Consider the following 17377-nt stretch of genomic DNA (forward strand, 5'->3'; position numbering starts at 1 on the left):
GTCAGGGACTCCCCCAGTTGCAATGAAGTAGAAAAAGAAGCCAGTAAAGCAGGGAGAGGTCGTCTCCTCTTAACCTCTACTTTCCACCTGCAATGTGGAGGAAACTCTGAACACAAAGAGCATGGCTCCCAGGTAACTCGTTTTGAAATGGAGATTTGGCCTTTGGGGGATATCCATCCAGACCAGCTGAGAAACTACCTGCTTGAGTTGTATTTCATGAGCATTCACTTTCCTGTAAATTAATAGATCTCTCTGCTCCTGAAAGATAGATTTTCCCTCCATCTGTTGCATGCTCCATCACGGGCTTGGCTCACGCCGCCTGGCTCAGAACTAATGTGAGTGAATGCTCTGGCCAGAGTTGCAACTTGCTTTACTATAGAGGAATAATTCCATCTACAGACCCCCCCCTCTTTTTTTTTTTTTTTTAATGCAGACAGAAGGGCAATTTACTGGACCAGATACTGTGAGAGGGCATAAATAGAAATAAGCATTAAACACGTAAGCAGCGGGGACATAAAAAAAAAAATCTTTTCTGCAGTTCCATGGCTACCTTGTCACCATCACAGGGCAGGTACACCAACCAGCTCAAGTGATCCCTGATGGATTGTTTCAGGCACCAACAAAGCTTAAACTGTGGCCAACAAAGCAGTGCTGAGGCTTACCCTGTCCTTTGCTACTTACATATACAATTGTGGATCTGAGGTCAGCGTGTCAATGTTGATGTGCTGCTCCAGGAGGCTGTAAGCCAGGATAGGTAGTGACGTGAAGCAGATGTTGTACATGGTAAGGTAAGCAGCATCATACAGAGGCTGAGAAGAGGGAGAAGGGCAAAATGAGACAGAAACTTGGCTTTAAAAGTCTCCCCATAAACAGATTTACAGTTTCCAGCCCTTGCCTCCATACATAACCCATGGAGGCACCCCTTTGTCACAGACACAAATCACGCCCCGGGCAATGCCAGCGGGGCCGAGGCACCCACAGGCTGCGTGGCCAGAACCCTATGGCCACCGAGGGCAGCCCCACTGCCAGCAGCTCCATACCTGCCTGGGCTGGGCCCCATCTTGACCTCCAGGAAAACATGATTAAACAGTCCTTATTGCAGCTTTTCTGTAGCTGTTCTTGTGCTGCCGTTTCTATTAATACATTTGATGTCTCCTGTGACTCTCTAAAGACTAGACTTTTTTTAGACTATGATTTTTCTTTTCTCTTTTTTTTTTTACAGCAAGTGTTTCTGCTGAGACATGCAGAGAATAATCTCCTATGATTGCTTTTAAGACCAAGCAGACACAAAAGCACACAAGTGAACACAAAACCCAAAGAATTGTCTCCAAACACCCAAGCCCACACCTCACAGAAATCCATCCTTCTGACACTCATTTGGACAAAGCAAGTGTTTGATGACACTCATCATGTGTCTTACTTTAAAGGCTCTGATAAAAGAACAAACTGTTCCTTCTTTTGAAAGACAACTTTAATACAGAGAAATACCGCAGAGAGAAAAAGACCAGGAAGTCTTCAAAAAACTTTTCTCTTAAGTGTAGCAAAATTAGGTGTTGGCAAACCAGCTAAGCCACCCTCCTGTTACTTTGGGAAGGCATCCATCCGTGTTTAAACAACAAAAATGGGTCATGGATGGAAGTAGAAAGCAAGCCAATTTATTTATTTTCAATTGTAGGTTTAAAAATATTATGCTGCAGACATGGTGCTGAGCAAGGTCAATTTGTACTATCACCTAAAGAAAGAAGAGGAAGAGACAGGATGCTCACAAGTCAAATCTCTGCTACAAAGCCTTATGACGTGACTTGCTTTTTCCCTGTCTTTTTAGATATATTACTGGAAGTTACCTGCTGTGAGAATCCACAGAAGAACTGGTATAAAAATTGTGGTAAAATGAAGCAAAGGTTCTAGAAAAATGAAAAAAGAAGGGTTAGCAGGGAAGCATTTATGCACTCAGTGAATGCTTGACTTTTCATTCTAAATCCAAATATTTTTCCCCTATTATCAGATGGTAATACCTGATATTATGATATCAGGTAAAGCAGGTGTCCTGGTTTCGGCTGGGATGGAATTACTTTTCCTCCTAGTAGCTGCTGTGTTTTGGATTTAGGATGAGAATAATGCTGATAACACACTGATGGCTTAGTTGCTGTAGAGCAGTGCTTACACGGAGTTATGGACTCCTCAGCTCTTCACACCATCCTGCCAGTGAGGAGGCCAGGGGTACATAAGGAGCTGGGATGGGACAGAACCAGGGCAGCTGACCCATACTGGCCAAGGGGATATTCCCTACCATATGATGTCATGCAGAAAAATTCATGTGGGGTGGCTGGCTGGGGCTGGGGAAAGGCTGCTCAGGAAAAGGCTGGGCATCAGTCAGTAGGTCGTGAGATATTGCCTTGTGTATCACTTGCTCTGTACATTCTCTTATCATTATCGTCACCATCATCATTATTTCTCATCCTTTTCTGTCCTATTAAACTGTCTTTATCTCAACCCATTAGCTTTTGCTTTTGTTTTCCTTCTGATTCTCTCCCCCATCCCACTGGAAGGCAGGGGGAGCGAATGGCTGTGAGGTGCTTAGCTGTCTGCTGGTTAAAGCACAACATCAGGCCACTGTGTTCAACCAAATGTTATACTAATCCCAGCTTCTACTATCTGCAGAAGACACTGGAAGAAGTAACAACCTTGCATTCCCTTATACATAGCTCAAACAACAGGCACATGGGAGACACACACCCTTTTTCTAGGTAAACACAGCAGAGTATCCTATACATGTTTTTTCTTTTTCCATTTTTTTTCTACTGTTAAAGAAACCTGTATTACAAACAACAAAATGAGCTGAACACACATCCTTACCTTATAGAAGAAATACTGTACAAGGTGTGCTATTCTCACATAATACAAATGCCCATGTGCTAGTAGCAATTTTCTTAAGTGTTTAAACTTTGGGACAGCATAGTCACTGTTTCTCGCAGCCTGCCGTCCTTCTTTGCCTTTTATACCTGAAGACAGAAGAATTGCAAGGGATTAATCCATAGGGGACTGGAATTTGGACTAATGCTACCCGTGTTTGTTCACATCAGTCTGTCTCAAGCCACGATAAAGGCCATACTTCATGCTTGCTTCTACAAGGACTTTACATTTCAAACACTTCCATGCATCCACCATGCATGCCCACTCGTGGCATTTTGGGGACTGTGCCTGCAGGCACAGAGTGGCAGGCAGACACCCCAGGAGAGCAAAACACTAAAGCTCTTCAAGACTTGACATTGCCTTGGCTCTAGGACAATCAGATGTGCCTCTGGAGTTTTTAATTTATATTTAGTTTGCTATCCAATTTTCTATGTAAGAGAATGTGGTGAAGACTATCTAAATCCGATGAAAGATACCTAATTGGTTTCCCCAGGGGCTTGCCTGCATCTAGCAGTCTGGTTATTTCACTGCAGATGCTCAGGCTCCCCAGAAATCCCCTCAGAGAAAAACTCAAGAAAGCCAGTTTTGTTCGCTCAGAAACCACATTCAAATGAACTACAACTAACATGCCATTTCCAACAGCCAGAAATAAAGAGGTTATCCTTTCTCTTCTATCTTTACCCTCTTCAATACCCTTTTTAGTAATATTAAAAAAATATCCAGTACTTTCAGAACCTCTGAAAACAATCTGCAGAAATTTAGACAGTTTGCATATGATGTCAGTCATATGGACAGGGCAGACAACACAGCAGAGCATCAGCCCCTGCAAGATGCATGAGATACTAGCAGCTGCGATCAGCACTGCCAGGCAAACCCAGGTAAAGGATGAAGGCCAGCTTCAGCTCAGCTGAGATAAGCAGGTACAATCCCACTGAAATTCTCAGCACTGAATTTAACAGCGAAGAGAAGACTAGCGGAAATTATGTATTTCATTTAAGCTAGCATCAACCTTGTTTGTGCAGAGGACAGCAGAAAAACTCAGGTGTTTCACCACTGGGAATGAAGGAGGTGTAAACAGGGTCATGTGAAGATGCAAGACAGAACCAAGTCTTTAATGCTTCTTTACTTTTCCCCCTTACAAGTTATCCCTACTAAAGCCTGATGTTTTAACTGTACTGCATTTGCAATGGCTGCCATTAATCACACATCAGTTTGCTACACATGCCTTTCCTTCTGACCAGTAAGCAACTTTTACCCATGATTATGCCAAGTACTTATCTGGAGCAAAACCTTGCTGAAAGCAGCAGCACTTCCCACATTTTTCTGTGGGATCAGTTCAGCTCCCGGCAGAGATGCTGACCGTGCCTCAGCACTGAACCTCAGCAACACCGAGGGACAGCAGACAAGTCGTAGGTGTTAGATGTTTGTTATCAGCGGTCTTACCTATTCCCACATGTGCTTCCAAAATCATACTAACATCATTCGCACCATCCCCTATTGATAGTGTTATTGGGCTCCCTTTTGTGTTCTTCACCATTCGCACAATCTAAAAAATTTAGAAAAGGATAGCAGAAGAAATAAAAACTTCAGAGAAAACAAGAAAACTATTAAAGAGATCCCTGCTGCCTCATCTGCAAGAACACTCCTCAGCAAGTAACCTGACTTCTGTGGCAACAAAATAACACCAAGGGAGTTCAAATTAATAAAAATCCCTCCTTGTTTCCTTTGTAGTCACTAACTAGAGCAAAAGCCAAGACTAAGCTTTAAAGGGCCAAAGGACAGTGCTTAAAAAGGAACCACTCACAGCAGTGTCCTCCCCTTCCCTCCTGCCAGATCCTGCTCTCCTACAATGAAGTGAGTCAATCATGCCCCGGAACAGGACTAAACATGCTGTTTATCGTCCTTTTGATACCATCAGCCAGTGTGAGGAAATCATGGACTACGCATTTAGAAATGAAAAAAAGAACAATCGGGTTTTGTTTATTTCTAATTAGTTTGAGTTTGTGGCTTCCTGAAGGCATATTTAAGACAGGGTTATGTTCGTATTTGAAAGACTGGTGTTTCCATAACACTCTGAAGTTCAGACAAGGCTTATACATAGCCTGGAGAAGTCCTAGCTGATTAAGATGAGTAAGTTTTATTTAAAGCAGCACTGCAGGAAATGTAGCCTCACACCATTACACAGAAATAATCACAGTTTACATCTAAAGGCTACTTCCAAAAAAACATACCTTTCAGAAAAGGAAAGGAGTACTTGGCTACAACTTGTTGAAGGTTTGCTGCTACCTCACAATTCTTCATACTTGCTTCATCTTCCTGCCAAATCTCTAAGTCAGACTGTTACAGCAATACTGCTGCATTTTAAATTGGTGAACTCCTGTGCCATTTGCATTGTTTCCTACTCCCCAGGGAATAACATGCTGCTTTGCAATGCCCCTCCAGGAGCCTTTTCCTGAACATTGATATCTACCACTCAGTGCAGTAAGTTCTATGATGGCAGCCAACCTCTCAAATCAAGAAGCCAGATCTGAACTAGTTTGCAACGTTTTCAGCACCTTCTGGTGAACGAGGCAGCACTTTGTACTTACATTTCTCACAACAGGTTTTGAAGCCCACCTACAGATCAGGTCAAGCCCTGCTAACGGATTAAGGGCATGTCATATCACTTCACGACAGCTTCAGTTGGTTAAAAAAAAGTAAATACCTGTGCTTTCTGCAACGGAGCCATTCGGCAGCAGAGAACTGCAGTACACTTCAAGCAGATTTGTAGAAATATGTTTTTGTAATTACTAGAACTGGAATCCTGTGAAGGATTGAGTATCAGCGACAGCGTTGAGCCATCTATAATCAGTCCATAGTCTTGACTCAACGTCCAGCTTCTAGAGCACAATGAGGAACAGATTTGTGTTATGGGAAAAAAGTTACACTTTAAGAAGTCAACCTAGCTGCTTACAACATCGTAGTAGAAAAGCAACTGCTCTTGTATTAATCTTTTCCCCAACCCTTTTGGGGGGGAGGTCTTAGCAATCTTAAAAAGCTTGGATTTAATACACGCCCTTCAGTAAGGGAACTGCATAATTAGGTTAAAAAACAACTAATACTAGAGACAATGAACAACGCAAAGGAGCCAGCAGCAGCGTGTGCCAGTAGTGCATCCCCAGTGCCACAACATGGTGTAATTTCTCTATCAGGTTTGCATCCGTGCCCAGTACTATAATCCAAATGCATGCAGGCTGGGTCCTCCTCATCACTCACCTCTTCAGGCCACCCCGGTGTTTGGGAACATCCTGAATCAGCTTTTTGTGGTACTCCAGCAGTAGCTCATGGAGCCGGTCCTCCTTTCTCTCGCTCTCCCCCACTGTTTTCACTGTCAGCTCCAGCAGCTCGGTGCTGGTCTGGAAGAGCCTGCAGGCGTAGCAGGTGGACTTGGCTGTTTCCATCTTGTCTCCCGTCAGCACCCACACCTTCATGCCAGCAGCATGCAGAGCTTCAATCGTCTCTGCTGACTGTTCTTGCAGTCTGAACACGGAGAGGAAACGAGACTGATCAGATTTGCTTCGGAGGCAAGGCAGACCCTGGGCAGCTCCACACTGCTGGTAGCATGCCAGAGAGCCCCCAGTGAGATCCCTGGCCAGGTCACAGAGCTGGACTCTCAGCACTGGCCACGTCCTGGCCACCTGGTGAGAGGATCAGCCACAGCTGCGTGCTGATGGACCACAAGCACCCACCTTCAAACCTGCCAGTGCACAACCCAGAGTGCAAAAGCACCATCGGTGAAAAACATCTCACACTTCCAGACAGAAGCAGAAAGAGCTTGGAGCAGCTCTACACTAGGTGTAAATTGAGAAAATATGACGGCCCAGGCAGGCAGGAGCCTCAGAAATATGTTCCTGAGATACAACACTCCATGGGTGTAAAGAGGCTTAGCCTACATTGCCACTTAATCCACACTGCCTCAGTCCCCTCACCCCCAGGTATCCTTATTTTACAGGTAGGAAACATAAGATAGAGAGAAGTTAATTGATTGTCCCCATGGTAATCAGAGTACTGCCACAGGAATAAGGATTAGAACTCGGCAATCCCAATCTTTAAAGTGCAGCCAAAATTCACTGCATTATACTCAATTTGTTTTGATATGCAAATTAACACTGCGTGCATTCATTCACTTTCTGGAAGTGCAAGTACTTCTGTGGTTTCATTAATAAATCCAAACTTCTACACTAGCCAATTTTAGCAACTAGGGCAGTGTGTAATGGGTTGTGCCACAGAGTAATTGCCCTGGACACTTCCAACGTCTGCCTCGCTGCTCAGCAATCACAGACTGTTCTGGGTTTTAATTCCCATGGCTCTCAGGCTGTCCTGTAACCACAGGTAAAGCCATCCCAGGCTGCACAGGAACCTCACTGCAGCTCACGTGAGAGATCGTGGGTGCACCACAACACAAAGTCATGGAGAAACCGTGGGTACCACGGTGCCTAACAGTGCCTGGTCTGTGTGCTCTTTACCTGTCTTCTACAGCAGTTGCTCCAATCAAGTGCATGTCTGCTTCTGTGTCTTCAAAAACCTTTGCCATCTTTTCTTCTCTGTCCTGCAGAGCCATCTTTGCTTCATTAAGCTGTCGGTCTATTTTATCATACTCCTTCTGAGTCAGTTCTTTGAATGCCACACAAAGTGTTCGGTAGCCATCCTTGCAGGAGGGGGAAAAAAAAAAGTGGACAAATGCCCTAAAATCATATTTTCTGAAGCTCCCCACATTAGGCTCAGTACTTTTCCCCACTGTTAGTACTTTCAGTGAGTACTGAACCTGACGGCAATGATGCTTTGTTAGCTTAACACAGAAAACCAATTTGTCTATGTTTATACAGGAGCTTCCTCACATCAGAGTACATTCACATGCACGTAACGCAGCAGACAGAGCAGATATCCTGCACCTAACACAGCAAGTGGGAATCAAGTGTCCCCACATCCAGGACCAAGGAAGGGACATACTCCCACGTGCGACCACCTCTGCCAAAGAGGCCTCCCAGGAAATGCTCCTCTTCCACCTTTGCATACAAATCACAAGTGATTGAAAGACTTCTCCCACCAGAGAAAAAAAAAGTCTGCTATTGTTATTTTCTATTTTTAACTTGCTTTGGAGATGCTTGGACACAACTGCAATCAAGCCCATATAAGTATATCAAAAGTCAAATAAACATGGAAGTCAAAGAAACAAAAAAGGAAAGAAGCCAGGCTTCAAAACAATAAGAAGTGGCACTCAGATTTTCAATACTTCCCTCCAAAGCAAGGTCACAACCCTATTTTTGGCATAAGGCTTTCCTGACCCCAGGAGCCAGCCAAGTTCCATCTGCGTGCTTACCATAGCATTGCGGTCCACATGTACTTTAGTTTGTTGGATTTCTTCTTGCTGCACCCTTGGAAAAATAGAGGAATCTGCTCCTTTACAGAAGAGAAGTAGCTTTCCTAAAAGCAGAGTTATAAATAGTTTATCACATTCAAAAGCCATAGAAAGACTTAACAGACACTGGCTTCAATAGCCAGCTAACTATGCAGAGGAAGAATTCTGTCAGGACTAAAGAAGGAACTGCTAGAAGCCTGGCTGACTACTAAAAGTGGCGTGACACCTGTACAAAACCTGCTTTGACCTCTGGGTGAACCATCTGATGTCTCTATCTGCCCAGAGAAAACTTTCTGCAGAAGGCTGGACAAAGCAGTTTATTTCTCCCTATTTAGAAGCCTTGGAAACCTTTGTGGGGATGGGACAAAGCCTATGTCCTAGAACTTACAGGACTGAACTTTAAGAAGGATGACCCCTGAATTTTTGTCTGCTAACCCCACGAAAACCCATCCTACTCAGGTGAAGGTCTCAGACCTCCTCCTGTAGTTATACCACCAGGCTGGGGCAAGGCAAGCAAAAACAAGGTCCCTGTCCATGTCCCCTCCCCTAATCTGCAGCTGGCTCCAAGCATCTCCTATGAAGAAAATCAACATTATCCCAAGCCAGACCTACTAACAGAATTAATGTGTCTAGACCAGTCCAGAGAACCTAAGAGCTTAGACTCGCTGGGTTACAGTGCGCTGTGTTACACACATTCAGAAAAGAATGAAGGGGATGGGTTTTATATTTGTGCACAGGTGCACACATGTCCACGAGTCTAGAAATGCCTTTTAACTGTACCTGTGATGGTCCTCACAATGACACTCATACGGCGACGGACAGGATCAAAGTTCAATATATGGAGAAGCTGGTACCTTAAAATTAAAAAAAAAAAAAAAAAAAAAAAAAAAGAAAGTGAGCTTTAAGACAACTCAATGCCAACTCCCCAGAATAAGAAGTGAATTTTGATTGTGGGGGCGAGTTGTAGGGGAGCACTGGGATTAGGTAATTCACTCTCAGTTGCTCACATACTTGCAGATATCACAGTAACTGTTACCGAAGCATAAAACCTAATTATTTTGAGTTTGGGAGGGGGAACAAGAAGCCTTGTCACACAGCTTAAGCCATGCCCTGCTTGGAGGTCCAGCTGCTATCCTTAATGCTGGCGACCAATCTCAAATCTGGTGAGCCACCTGTGGTGTCAGGCACTGGGGAAGGAGACACGCAAGGGACTGGGCACACTCAAGGGACCTGAATGAAGGCTTCCGTAGAGCTGACAGCAGGTTTTTGCAAGCAAGCCTCTCAGCCTTCTCTTTGCAAGAAGGAGCAGTGTCTGTGCAGGTCGGTAGCTGGTCTTACAACCCTTGCTGAGCAGTTTTGACCTTGCCCGGCTTGCCACATTGACCAAAGTTAATTAACCCACATGGGAGCCGGTGCTGAGCAGAATCCATTCAATTACCAGCAGCAATATTACTTGGCAGACCCCACGGCACTTACATTTCAGTTTCATTCTTTTGGTTTCGTATTTTCATGAAATCATTTTCAAGTCCTAGAAAAGTGAAACCATACCTGTCAATAAACAAGAGGACAGAACAACAGTGAGAGCACCCGTTGGCACAAATTAATCATTAACTGCGTTCTCATTTCACTTTCTGTACTGCAGAGGAGAGACAAAGAAGTTATCGAGCCCAAGCTAGAAAGCCTGGCCAGACGTTTGCTTGCTCCTTGCAGAGCCAGCTGTGACATTTTGTCATCACTCCTGTAACCCAGCGAGCTGGACACTTCAGTGCACAGATGCCAAGAGGCTCCGGATGTGGTCCCCTGGGTCTCTAGCAGATTTACCATCCACAAGCTAGTACACATCTGCAGTAGCCTCAGTCTAAAACTCAGGGCTGACAACAACATCTTCTAAGGATTGAAACACATGTTTCACAGAAGTAACTCATCTTATTATTTTGCCACTGCACAGAAAGGAAGCAAACTGGCTGCAATGCCATGCTTTAGGGGCTGCTCTCAGCAGTGAACATAAACTTTGGCCTCCTGAAAAGCTACTCAGCATGGCCCTTTGTAGACTTCTGCTTTTTTGGAGAACTCTTTCCAACTCAAATACTCATGTGGCTTCCCAGAAGAGGAAGAAAAACACCTTCACATTCTTACTTTTCTGCGCCTTTCACCAAAGCGATTTCATCTGGGGAAGAGGAGATGTAGGTGTGTTTGCATTCGGGATGTCCTATCAGCCCATCCACCTGGTCTGCTTCCTTGATTTGAACGGTGTGGCACAGGCACAAGGCTCGCAGGAACAGCTCTTCTCGGCTCTAGGCAGGATGGAGAAAGGACTCGTTACCAGCTTCATGCCACGCACCCAGTCCAACTCAAAGCAGCTGCTTACCATCATTGTGCATTTGTATTTTAAAACCAAAAATAACCCCCACCCCTGAGATGTCAGCAGTAATAGATCACATTTATCCAGCCAGGAGCTGCCAATAAAACCCCAGCATTAACCAACGAGCTGATTTCTTACCTTTTCTGCTTTGCCATAGTATTTGAGGGGCCCATCAGTCTGGGAGAAGCCATCAACCTCTGAAATGCAGTCTTTGTACTTGTGCCCGTCTATGCAGCACTCGATGAACTCCATGCTGTTCTCCGTCAGGGTTCCTGTTTTGTCTGTGAAGACGAACTCCACCTAGAAGCAAGGGGACCCCCACCTCGCTGTACTCCCTGCCTCCACTGCTGCACCAAAGCCTCACCAGGGAAGCAGCCCCACAGATGGAAAGGTTGGGGCATTTTGATACATCTGGACCCATTCTGAAGAGTACTTTGCTGCTTTCCTGACCTGGCATCCAAAAACATGCAGGTGCTGCATGGGGGTTACACCAGTGTATGGTTTTACTGTTTCCATCCTCCCTTGTTTTCCCATCCATTAAACACATGACAGCTCCTGAAGACTTAAAATCTGTTTCAAGGCCCTTCAATTTTCCCTCATCCTCTTTATTGGTTACTTTGCTGCAGCTCCCAGTGCTTATACAGCTGCTGCTGCAGGTCTGCTGCCTCCTTTGGGGGACTTCCATTTTGGTGCTGTATATGAGGCAGGTAATTGCTACTCCAAACTGATTTTTTTTTTAAGCAAAATAAAAAGCAGGAGGCACTGTACATACCCCACACTCAGCCTCTCCTGACACAGATAAGAGAGAGAAGCTAGCAGCTCTCTAACTGCTCCAGCAAGGCCTGCAGCAGCCTGGTTGCATGTACATTACATGCCCAGAGAGATGACTGGGCAGTCATTTCTGTTAATCCTTGAAGACACAGAGGATTTTTCATTTTTAATTGAAGTGGAGAAAGCAAGCCACCCTGACATGCAGAGTACTGTGCCTGATTTTCCCCAGTATGGAAACAATTGGCGTGACCCAATTCCTACTCCTTCATACACTATTTATAACCTTATCCATTTCATGCAGCGAGTAGAATCATGTTAAATGGAAAGTGTCACCAGACTGGCTGAAGCTCTGCCCTGCTGGGACAGCCAGTAACTGCCACAATAAGGTTTCTTATTAGGGAAAATCTTACAGGCTCCAGTGGCAGTGGCCCACGAACTGTTTTTCAGAGCTATCAAGAATTGTGGTGTTGGAATAAAAACTGCAATCAATTTTCTTCCTGCCTGTGATTTTCTTCTGCCTTAATTAAATACAGCAAGGCTTTTAATTTCTGTTTAAGGTGCACTGATAAGAAGTAATGTAATAACACTGCAATGCTCAACTTAGGTCAACTTTCCAAATGCTTTGTATATCTTTTTTTTTTAATGCAACATCATAATAGCTGTGGTGGGGAGAACCATCAAGTTGGAGAGAGTAAGCAATGCACAACCAGTGAAGCCAAGAGATGCACAAAGACCACCACAGCCCCACCACGGTAGGACGGGATGATGTATGGTGTGCATGCTGGTAGCAGAAGTGGACTCCTGTGGCCCTCCTCCCCATGCCAGCTGCTCCCCTGCCAACACAGATGATGTTCCTCACAGCAGATGCTAACAGAGCTCGTTCTGACCTGCCCAAGCTCTTCATTCAGGTCCGAGGTGTTCACCAACGCTCCCTCTTTTATTTCTTCATCGTACATTTCCTTGTCCCAAGAGATGAAGAAGGAACCCAGGAACTTCTGCATCTCTACTGTAACATACATGGAGACTGGGATAATAAAATTGAAGAGGACCATAAATGATAAGAAGTCTGTGAACATCCGCAACACCTGCAATGGAGAGACAAGAGGAAGATACAGTCTGTGCATAACTCAGGGATGAGACAGTTTACAACAACAAATCTGAGGTTTTAGACAGCATTTCCTTAAAGGTTAAATAGACAAAAAAATCCTGAAAATAACTGAGTGCAGTTAAGGTATGGCCAAATTCTATTTTCCTTTGATGTAGAAAATCTTGCTGCCTTCTACAGCTATATGAGGGTATAATAGAAGAGCACATCTTACTGTTTCAAGGTGACCAAATCTCCATTTTATTCAGGTATATATTCCTTTTCAGAACATACTGTTACAGGCTGATTCTCATCTCAGATACCTGGAGCAAGTGCTTTGAGACCAGTCAAGCTATGTCAAGGGTACAACCAATTCAGTGACATGTCTGAAGTCCTACTCAACAATCAACTGAATCAGATGACTTCCACCCACTCCCACTCACTCCTTCAGGCTTGGCTGCCTGTGTCTCAGCAAGTTTAAAAACCTGGCTGATGTGGCCTCAATTTATCTACTCAAAGCTGAAAGATAGCTCAAGTTCAGATAAGGATCCAGGTTAAATCAGCTGCTGCATTTATATAATGTCTCTGCATGGTGGAAATGATGTTATCCGCCTGCTGCCAGTAGCCTGCATGTATTCACTTGTCCCCAGGGTGATGGGGATGCCAGTGCACAAGCAGGGTTAGCAGCAAGCCTTGCTACGAGCATCACTGTGCCCCGCTCCATGCAAGCACTGCAGTGCACAAGTATGAGAGATGCAGGTAGTAACTGAGACAGGAGACAAACACAAACACGGAGAGACCGCAGTAAGTGGCAGCACTTCTGAAGAGCAAACAGGCATCACAGGGTTGGCAGCAGACATGATCAGATTAAATAAAACTGTCAGAATAAATAAAGCTGGAGGAGGTGCTGAAACACAAATCCATTTACCTTGAATGTCTCTCTCTCTTTTTTAGTCTTTTCATTGTACCAAGGCTCATCATTAAATGGATTACTCTGCCAGACATATTTCAGAGTCGTGCACACAGTAGCTTTGCTCAATAGGATGCATAAATACACTATCAGGAAAGCGTTGATAGATCTGAAAAATAGGTTTCTTTTTAGAATTCTTGCAACTATTTCTATAAAGAAAATCATGCAAATAAGCAGGAACAGAACTTCCTTAATCTTAAGAAGGGAATTGCAGAACAAGTGCTTTTGACAGTGCTGATACTCAGGGTCAATTCATACATTCTAACATTTCTTTTTTTTTTTTTTTTTTTTTTTTAAATAAAAAAGCTACTAAATGATGCAGCTCCTTGAAAGATATGTTTAATGAAATCCACAGATTGCATGGAAAATCAGAGAGCATCTGAAACAAAAAGCAGCAGATTAGGGGATTATTTTTGTGCAAGTCATCCATGACAAAACCCAACAGCTTATACCAATTTTTGCCTACTATAAATACTCACTTTTCTACAGCAGAGCGTTTCTGAGATTTCCCTTGGTAGTTCAAAGCCATTTTTGTTTCCATACCAGTATAGACTGCCACACCTACAGAGGATTAAAGCAGAGCTCATCAGGGACTCACAAGCCAGAAGGGACCCAGCTTTCACTGAGCCATCGGAGGCATCAGCGTGTACATGGGAACCTGACTCCCAGTTCAAGAAATCGACATTACCCAAGGGCTGCTCAACTGCAGAAAGCTCAGTGGCTGCTAAGTAATGTTAATTGCACATATCCCTGAGCACTGACCAGCAGCCCAAGGGTCACACACAGTTAGAAAAAATATCAGTCTTCCCTACCAGCCTTCATTCTAAATTACTGATGTCTAGGACTGTGATTCTAGCAAAAGTGTTTGGCCAAGGATTTGGAAACAAGTCCCTTTTCTTTGTAACTCAGGCACGAAGAAAAGCTTGCTTAGGTGTATTAACACAACCTGCATAGCATGGCAGCACTGCAGATAGAACCAGCACCTCCAGATTTTACCCTAGAAACTTTTCAAGCAGCTGGCATATAAATGCAACTGTAGAACCCTGGCAGACAGGCTACAGGTAAGTATTTTCTCTTTCTAGATACAGTGATAATGACAAATGAAGATGTTCATCAGAACTATGACAAAAAAAAATGTTCACCATAGATCTTCTTGGTATTTTTGAGGGTAGCACCTTTCAGCAACAAGTTTTCAGGACCCAAAGACCTAAACATAAAAGAAGTTATAATAGCACATCACTAAAAGAACATTAAACCTTCTTTGCTGTTTAAACACAGAGATAAACTATTAAGCTAAACTCATGATTTTTTTAGAGGTGATCACTTGATTTGTATGTTAAATTAGACTTTCCTTATTTTTCCACGTATGTACTTTTATTTCCATTTCACCTTATGTAGACCATCCTTGGTGCTCAGAGTCCCAAATTTAACGGTGTGTTCTCAGTGAAGTTTTGGAGGAACAAGTACAAAACATTCACATGTAACACATTCTAGTAATTATATAAAAACCCCCTGTTTTTAAAATCTTAGAAAATCCATCAATTTGAGCAAAGCTTATCAATAGCACCAAAGACAGCTTATTTTGCTACCACTCCTGTTTTTATTTCTCTTTGAACGTCCCACCCATGACTCTCTGCTGCTTCTCTTTCTTTAGGAGGCTGCTGGCAGGACTACAGTGGCTAAGGAGCATCGTGGGTTTTCTTCCAGCACATGAGCACTCATGCTGGAAACCTCGACCCTGTGTCCTGGGCCATTCCCTGGGGGCTCGACGGGCTGTCACTTGGAGACTGTCTACAGCTCTCCCTCACAGCTACAGAAAGCTTCCCCAGTCCCTAGGTGGGCTCACATGAGTCACCAGGTGGCAGAAGCAAGCAAGCAGAGGGATTAATCACAGGTCTCCTTTAATAAAGGGGATATTTGGAACAGCTAAAGAGAAACAAGACATTCACTAGTGATGGCAACAGGAGTTCAGATCCTTGAAATCCGGGGTAAATGCCTCATATCTTTGAGGGGGGAGACAGCTGCAAGACTAACCTGGCTATGGGCTCTTGGTTACTTCTGTAGATAATAATTCTTCCAACAAATCTGCAATTAAAAAGTACATAAGAAACTTGAAATACAAACATCTGAACATTAAAAAGAGCCACTACAAACACACTAAAATGTCATCATCAGGAGACGGGAACATGGTAATTCATGCACCTGAGAGGTCAAGGCTTCAGAAGGGACAAACCACAGCCCACCACCCCAGGTGTCTCCCCACTACCATCCTCAGCACAGCAGGAACTGACTGTGCCTGGGCACCCCCAGCTCATCTCAGTCACGGCATAAAACACATGGCAGCAAGCCTCCTTCAAAGGATTTAACCACCAAGACAGCTTAATCCTGGAACGCATTTTACTTGGAAGGTACGCTGGCCTAAAAATAGGTGCATGCACCACTACTAGAGCTGAGCTGACAAAAATATAACTCATTATACCACGATGAGTGTTTCATCGGAGAGGCTTTGCTGCAAAGGAACTGAGACCTGAAGCAACCCAGCATTGACTTTGCCACCCTCATCCAGAAGAAGCCCCATAGCTCATTGCTGCCTCCAGAAACCTGTCATTTTCTGACAAGAAAACACCCCTCGCTTTATTGAGCTTTAACTTATATTTACAGAAGTGGTTGAGGCTTTGGTAGCAGGCTAGGAGGAGCAGCGAGGATGCCCGCACTCACTTGTAGAGGTCTGGCTGCGGCTGTTCACACTCAATCGTGGCTGTGAGGGCATCTATGGCTTCATCCGTACAGAGCACGGTGGTATCCCGCACCGCGTAGTGGGTCTGGCAAGAGAAGCACACACTTTTCAGCAGCAGCCCCAGCAATGCAGCTCAGGCTGCAGGAGGGCTTGCACTCAGCATCTCTGCATCTCCCTAGGGGGATGCAGGTGCCCTCAGGACACCAGAGGTAACGAGAGGCCAGCCCCAGCATCGGCAGGCTCAAAGCTGTTTCTAGGCACTGCGAAGGTTCGTCGCTCGCAATTAGCTGGGAAGCCCGTGGAGGATCAGCTCGCTGCCTGCGAGCGCTATTTATAGGAGCTGCTGGCAGCTCCAAACCACTGCAGGCTGTACGACAGGCTGCCTTAATCCGTCTTCATAAACAAAGTCATTAAAAAGCTTCCTCAGCTCATTGCCTTTGTATTCCTCTCATCGTGCATTGCAGGAGGAGCTGCCATGCTACATACGTAGCCGTGACGTTACAGATGCCCACCTTAATGCCTGTTTGGGAACCTGCCTGGGCTTTCATACTGAAAGCACACCCACACCTCTGCTATAAATCGCAGCTTCTGTGAAACCATTCAGAACTGTTCATACAATGCCCAATATCAAATCATGCCCCTGTGCGGAGTTTTGCATCCAACGCTCCTGTCACCATGGACACCGTGCAATTACTGAGCGATACAGCCTCCTAATCAATTCCTCAATCCTCACATCCACGGTCCCTTAGCCTATTTGGACAACACATGCTCTTTCAGATAACATATGGCAGAAGCTTCTTGCTTCAAAGACAGAGCCCTGCCCATTTTATAACCCTGCCCCAGTTTCACGTAACAAGGCATCCTTCACACATGCACAGCCTAATACACACCAGAAAAACATACAACGTGGCAGGCAGCAGCTATTAGTTCAGAGGAGGTTTTATGACTACCTGGGTGTGCTTCCCTTACCCTAGTTTTGCAGCACAGCCTTGTTCCTAATGTTAGATATATTTCCCCAAACAGCATTTGCTTTTCTATTCCCTCCTAGCACATTTTAATTCATTTTCCATCTTCACCTTGTCAAGAAACTCGGGATAGCTCCCCTTTACCTACAGGAATCCACAAACCAGTAAAAATATAGT

At 44.5% G+C, this 17377-nt stretch overlaps 1 protein-coding gene across 3 annotated transcripts in view; it reads right to left on the minus strand.

Moving 5' to 3' along the window:
• Positions 1–17377, minus strand: part of ATP11C (ATPase phospholipid transporting 11C (ATP11C blood group)) — a 56485-nt gene that overhangs the window by 11349 nt on the left and 27759 nt on the right. For all 3 annotated transcript variants that reach the window (XM_084293823.1, XM_084293824.1, XM_084293825.1), the window contains exons 7-24: positions 16217–16320; positions 15533–15583; positions 14641–14705; positions 13978–14059; positions 13457–13607; positions 12332–12529; positions 10812–10973; positions 10448–10605; positions 9788–9859; positions 9092–9165; positions 8273–8376; positions 7419–7600; positions 6169–6432; positions 5618–5792; positions 4357–4459; positions 2857–3002; positions 1845–1904; positions 682–809 (exon numbers count right to left, since the gene is read on the minus strand). In XM_084293823.1, the coding sequence (XP_084149949.1) occupies positions 682–809; positions 1845–1904; positions 2857–3002; positions 4357–4459; positions 5618–5792; positions 6169–6432; positions 7419–7600; positions 8273–8376; positions 9092–9165; positions 9788–9859; positions 10448–10605; positions 10812–10973; positions 12332–12529; positions 13457–13607; positions 13978–14059; positions 14641–14705; positions 15533–15583; positions 16217–16320 (2279 nt within the window). The remainder of the gene's footprint in view (positions 1–681; positions 810–1844; positions 1905–2856; positions 3003–4356; positions 4460–5617; positions 5793–6168; positions 6433–7418; positions 7601–8272; positions 8377–9091; positions 9166–9787; positions 9860–10447; positions 10606–10811; positions 10974–12331; positions 12530–13456; positions 13608–13977; positions 14060–14640; positions 14706–15532; positions 15584–16216; positions 16321–17377) is intronic.

Source organism: Netta rufina, assembly GCF_964035555.1.
Source record: "Netta rufina genome assembly, chromosome: 12".
NCBI lineage: Eukaryota > Metazoa > Chordata > Aves > Anseriformes > Anatidae > Netta > Netta rufina.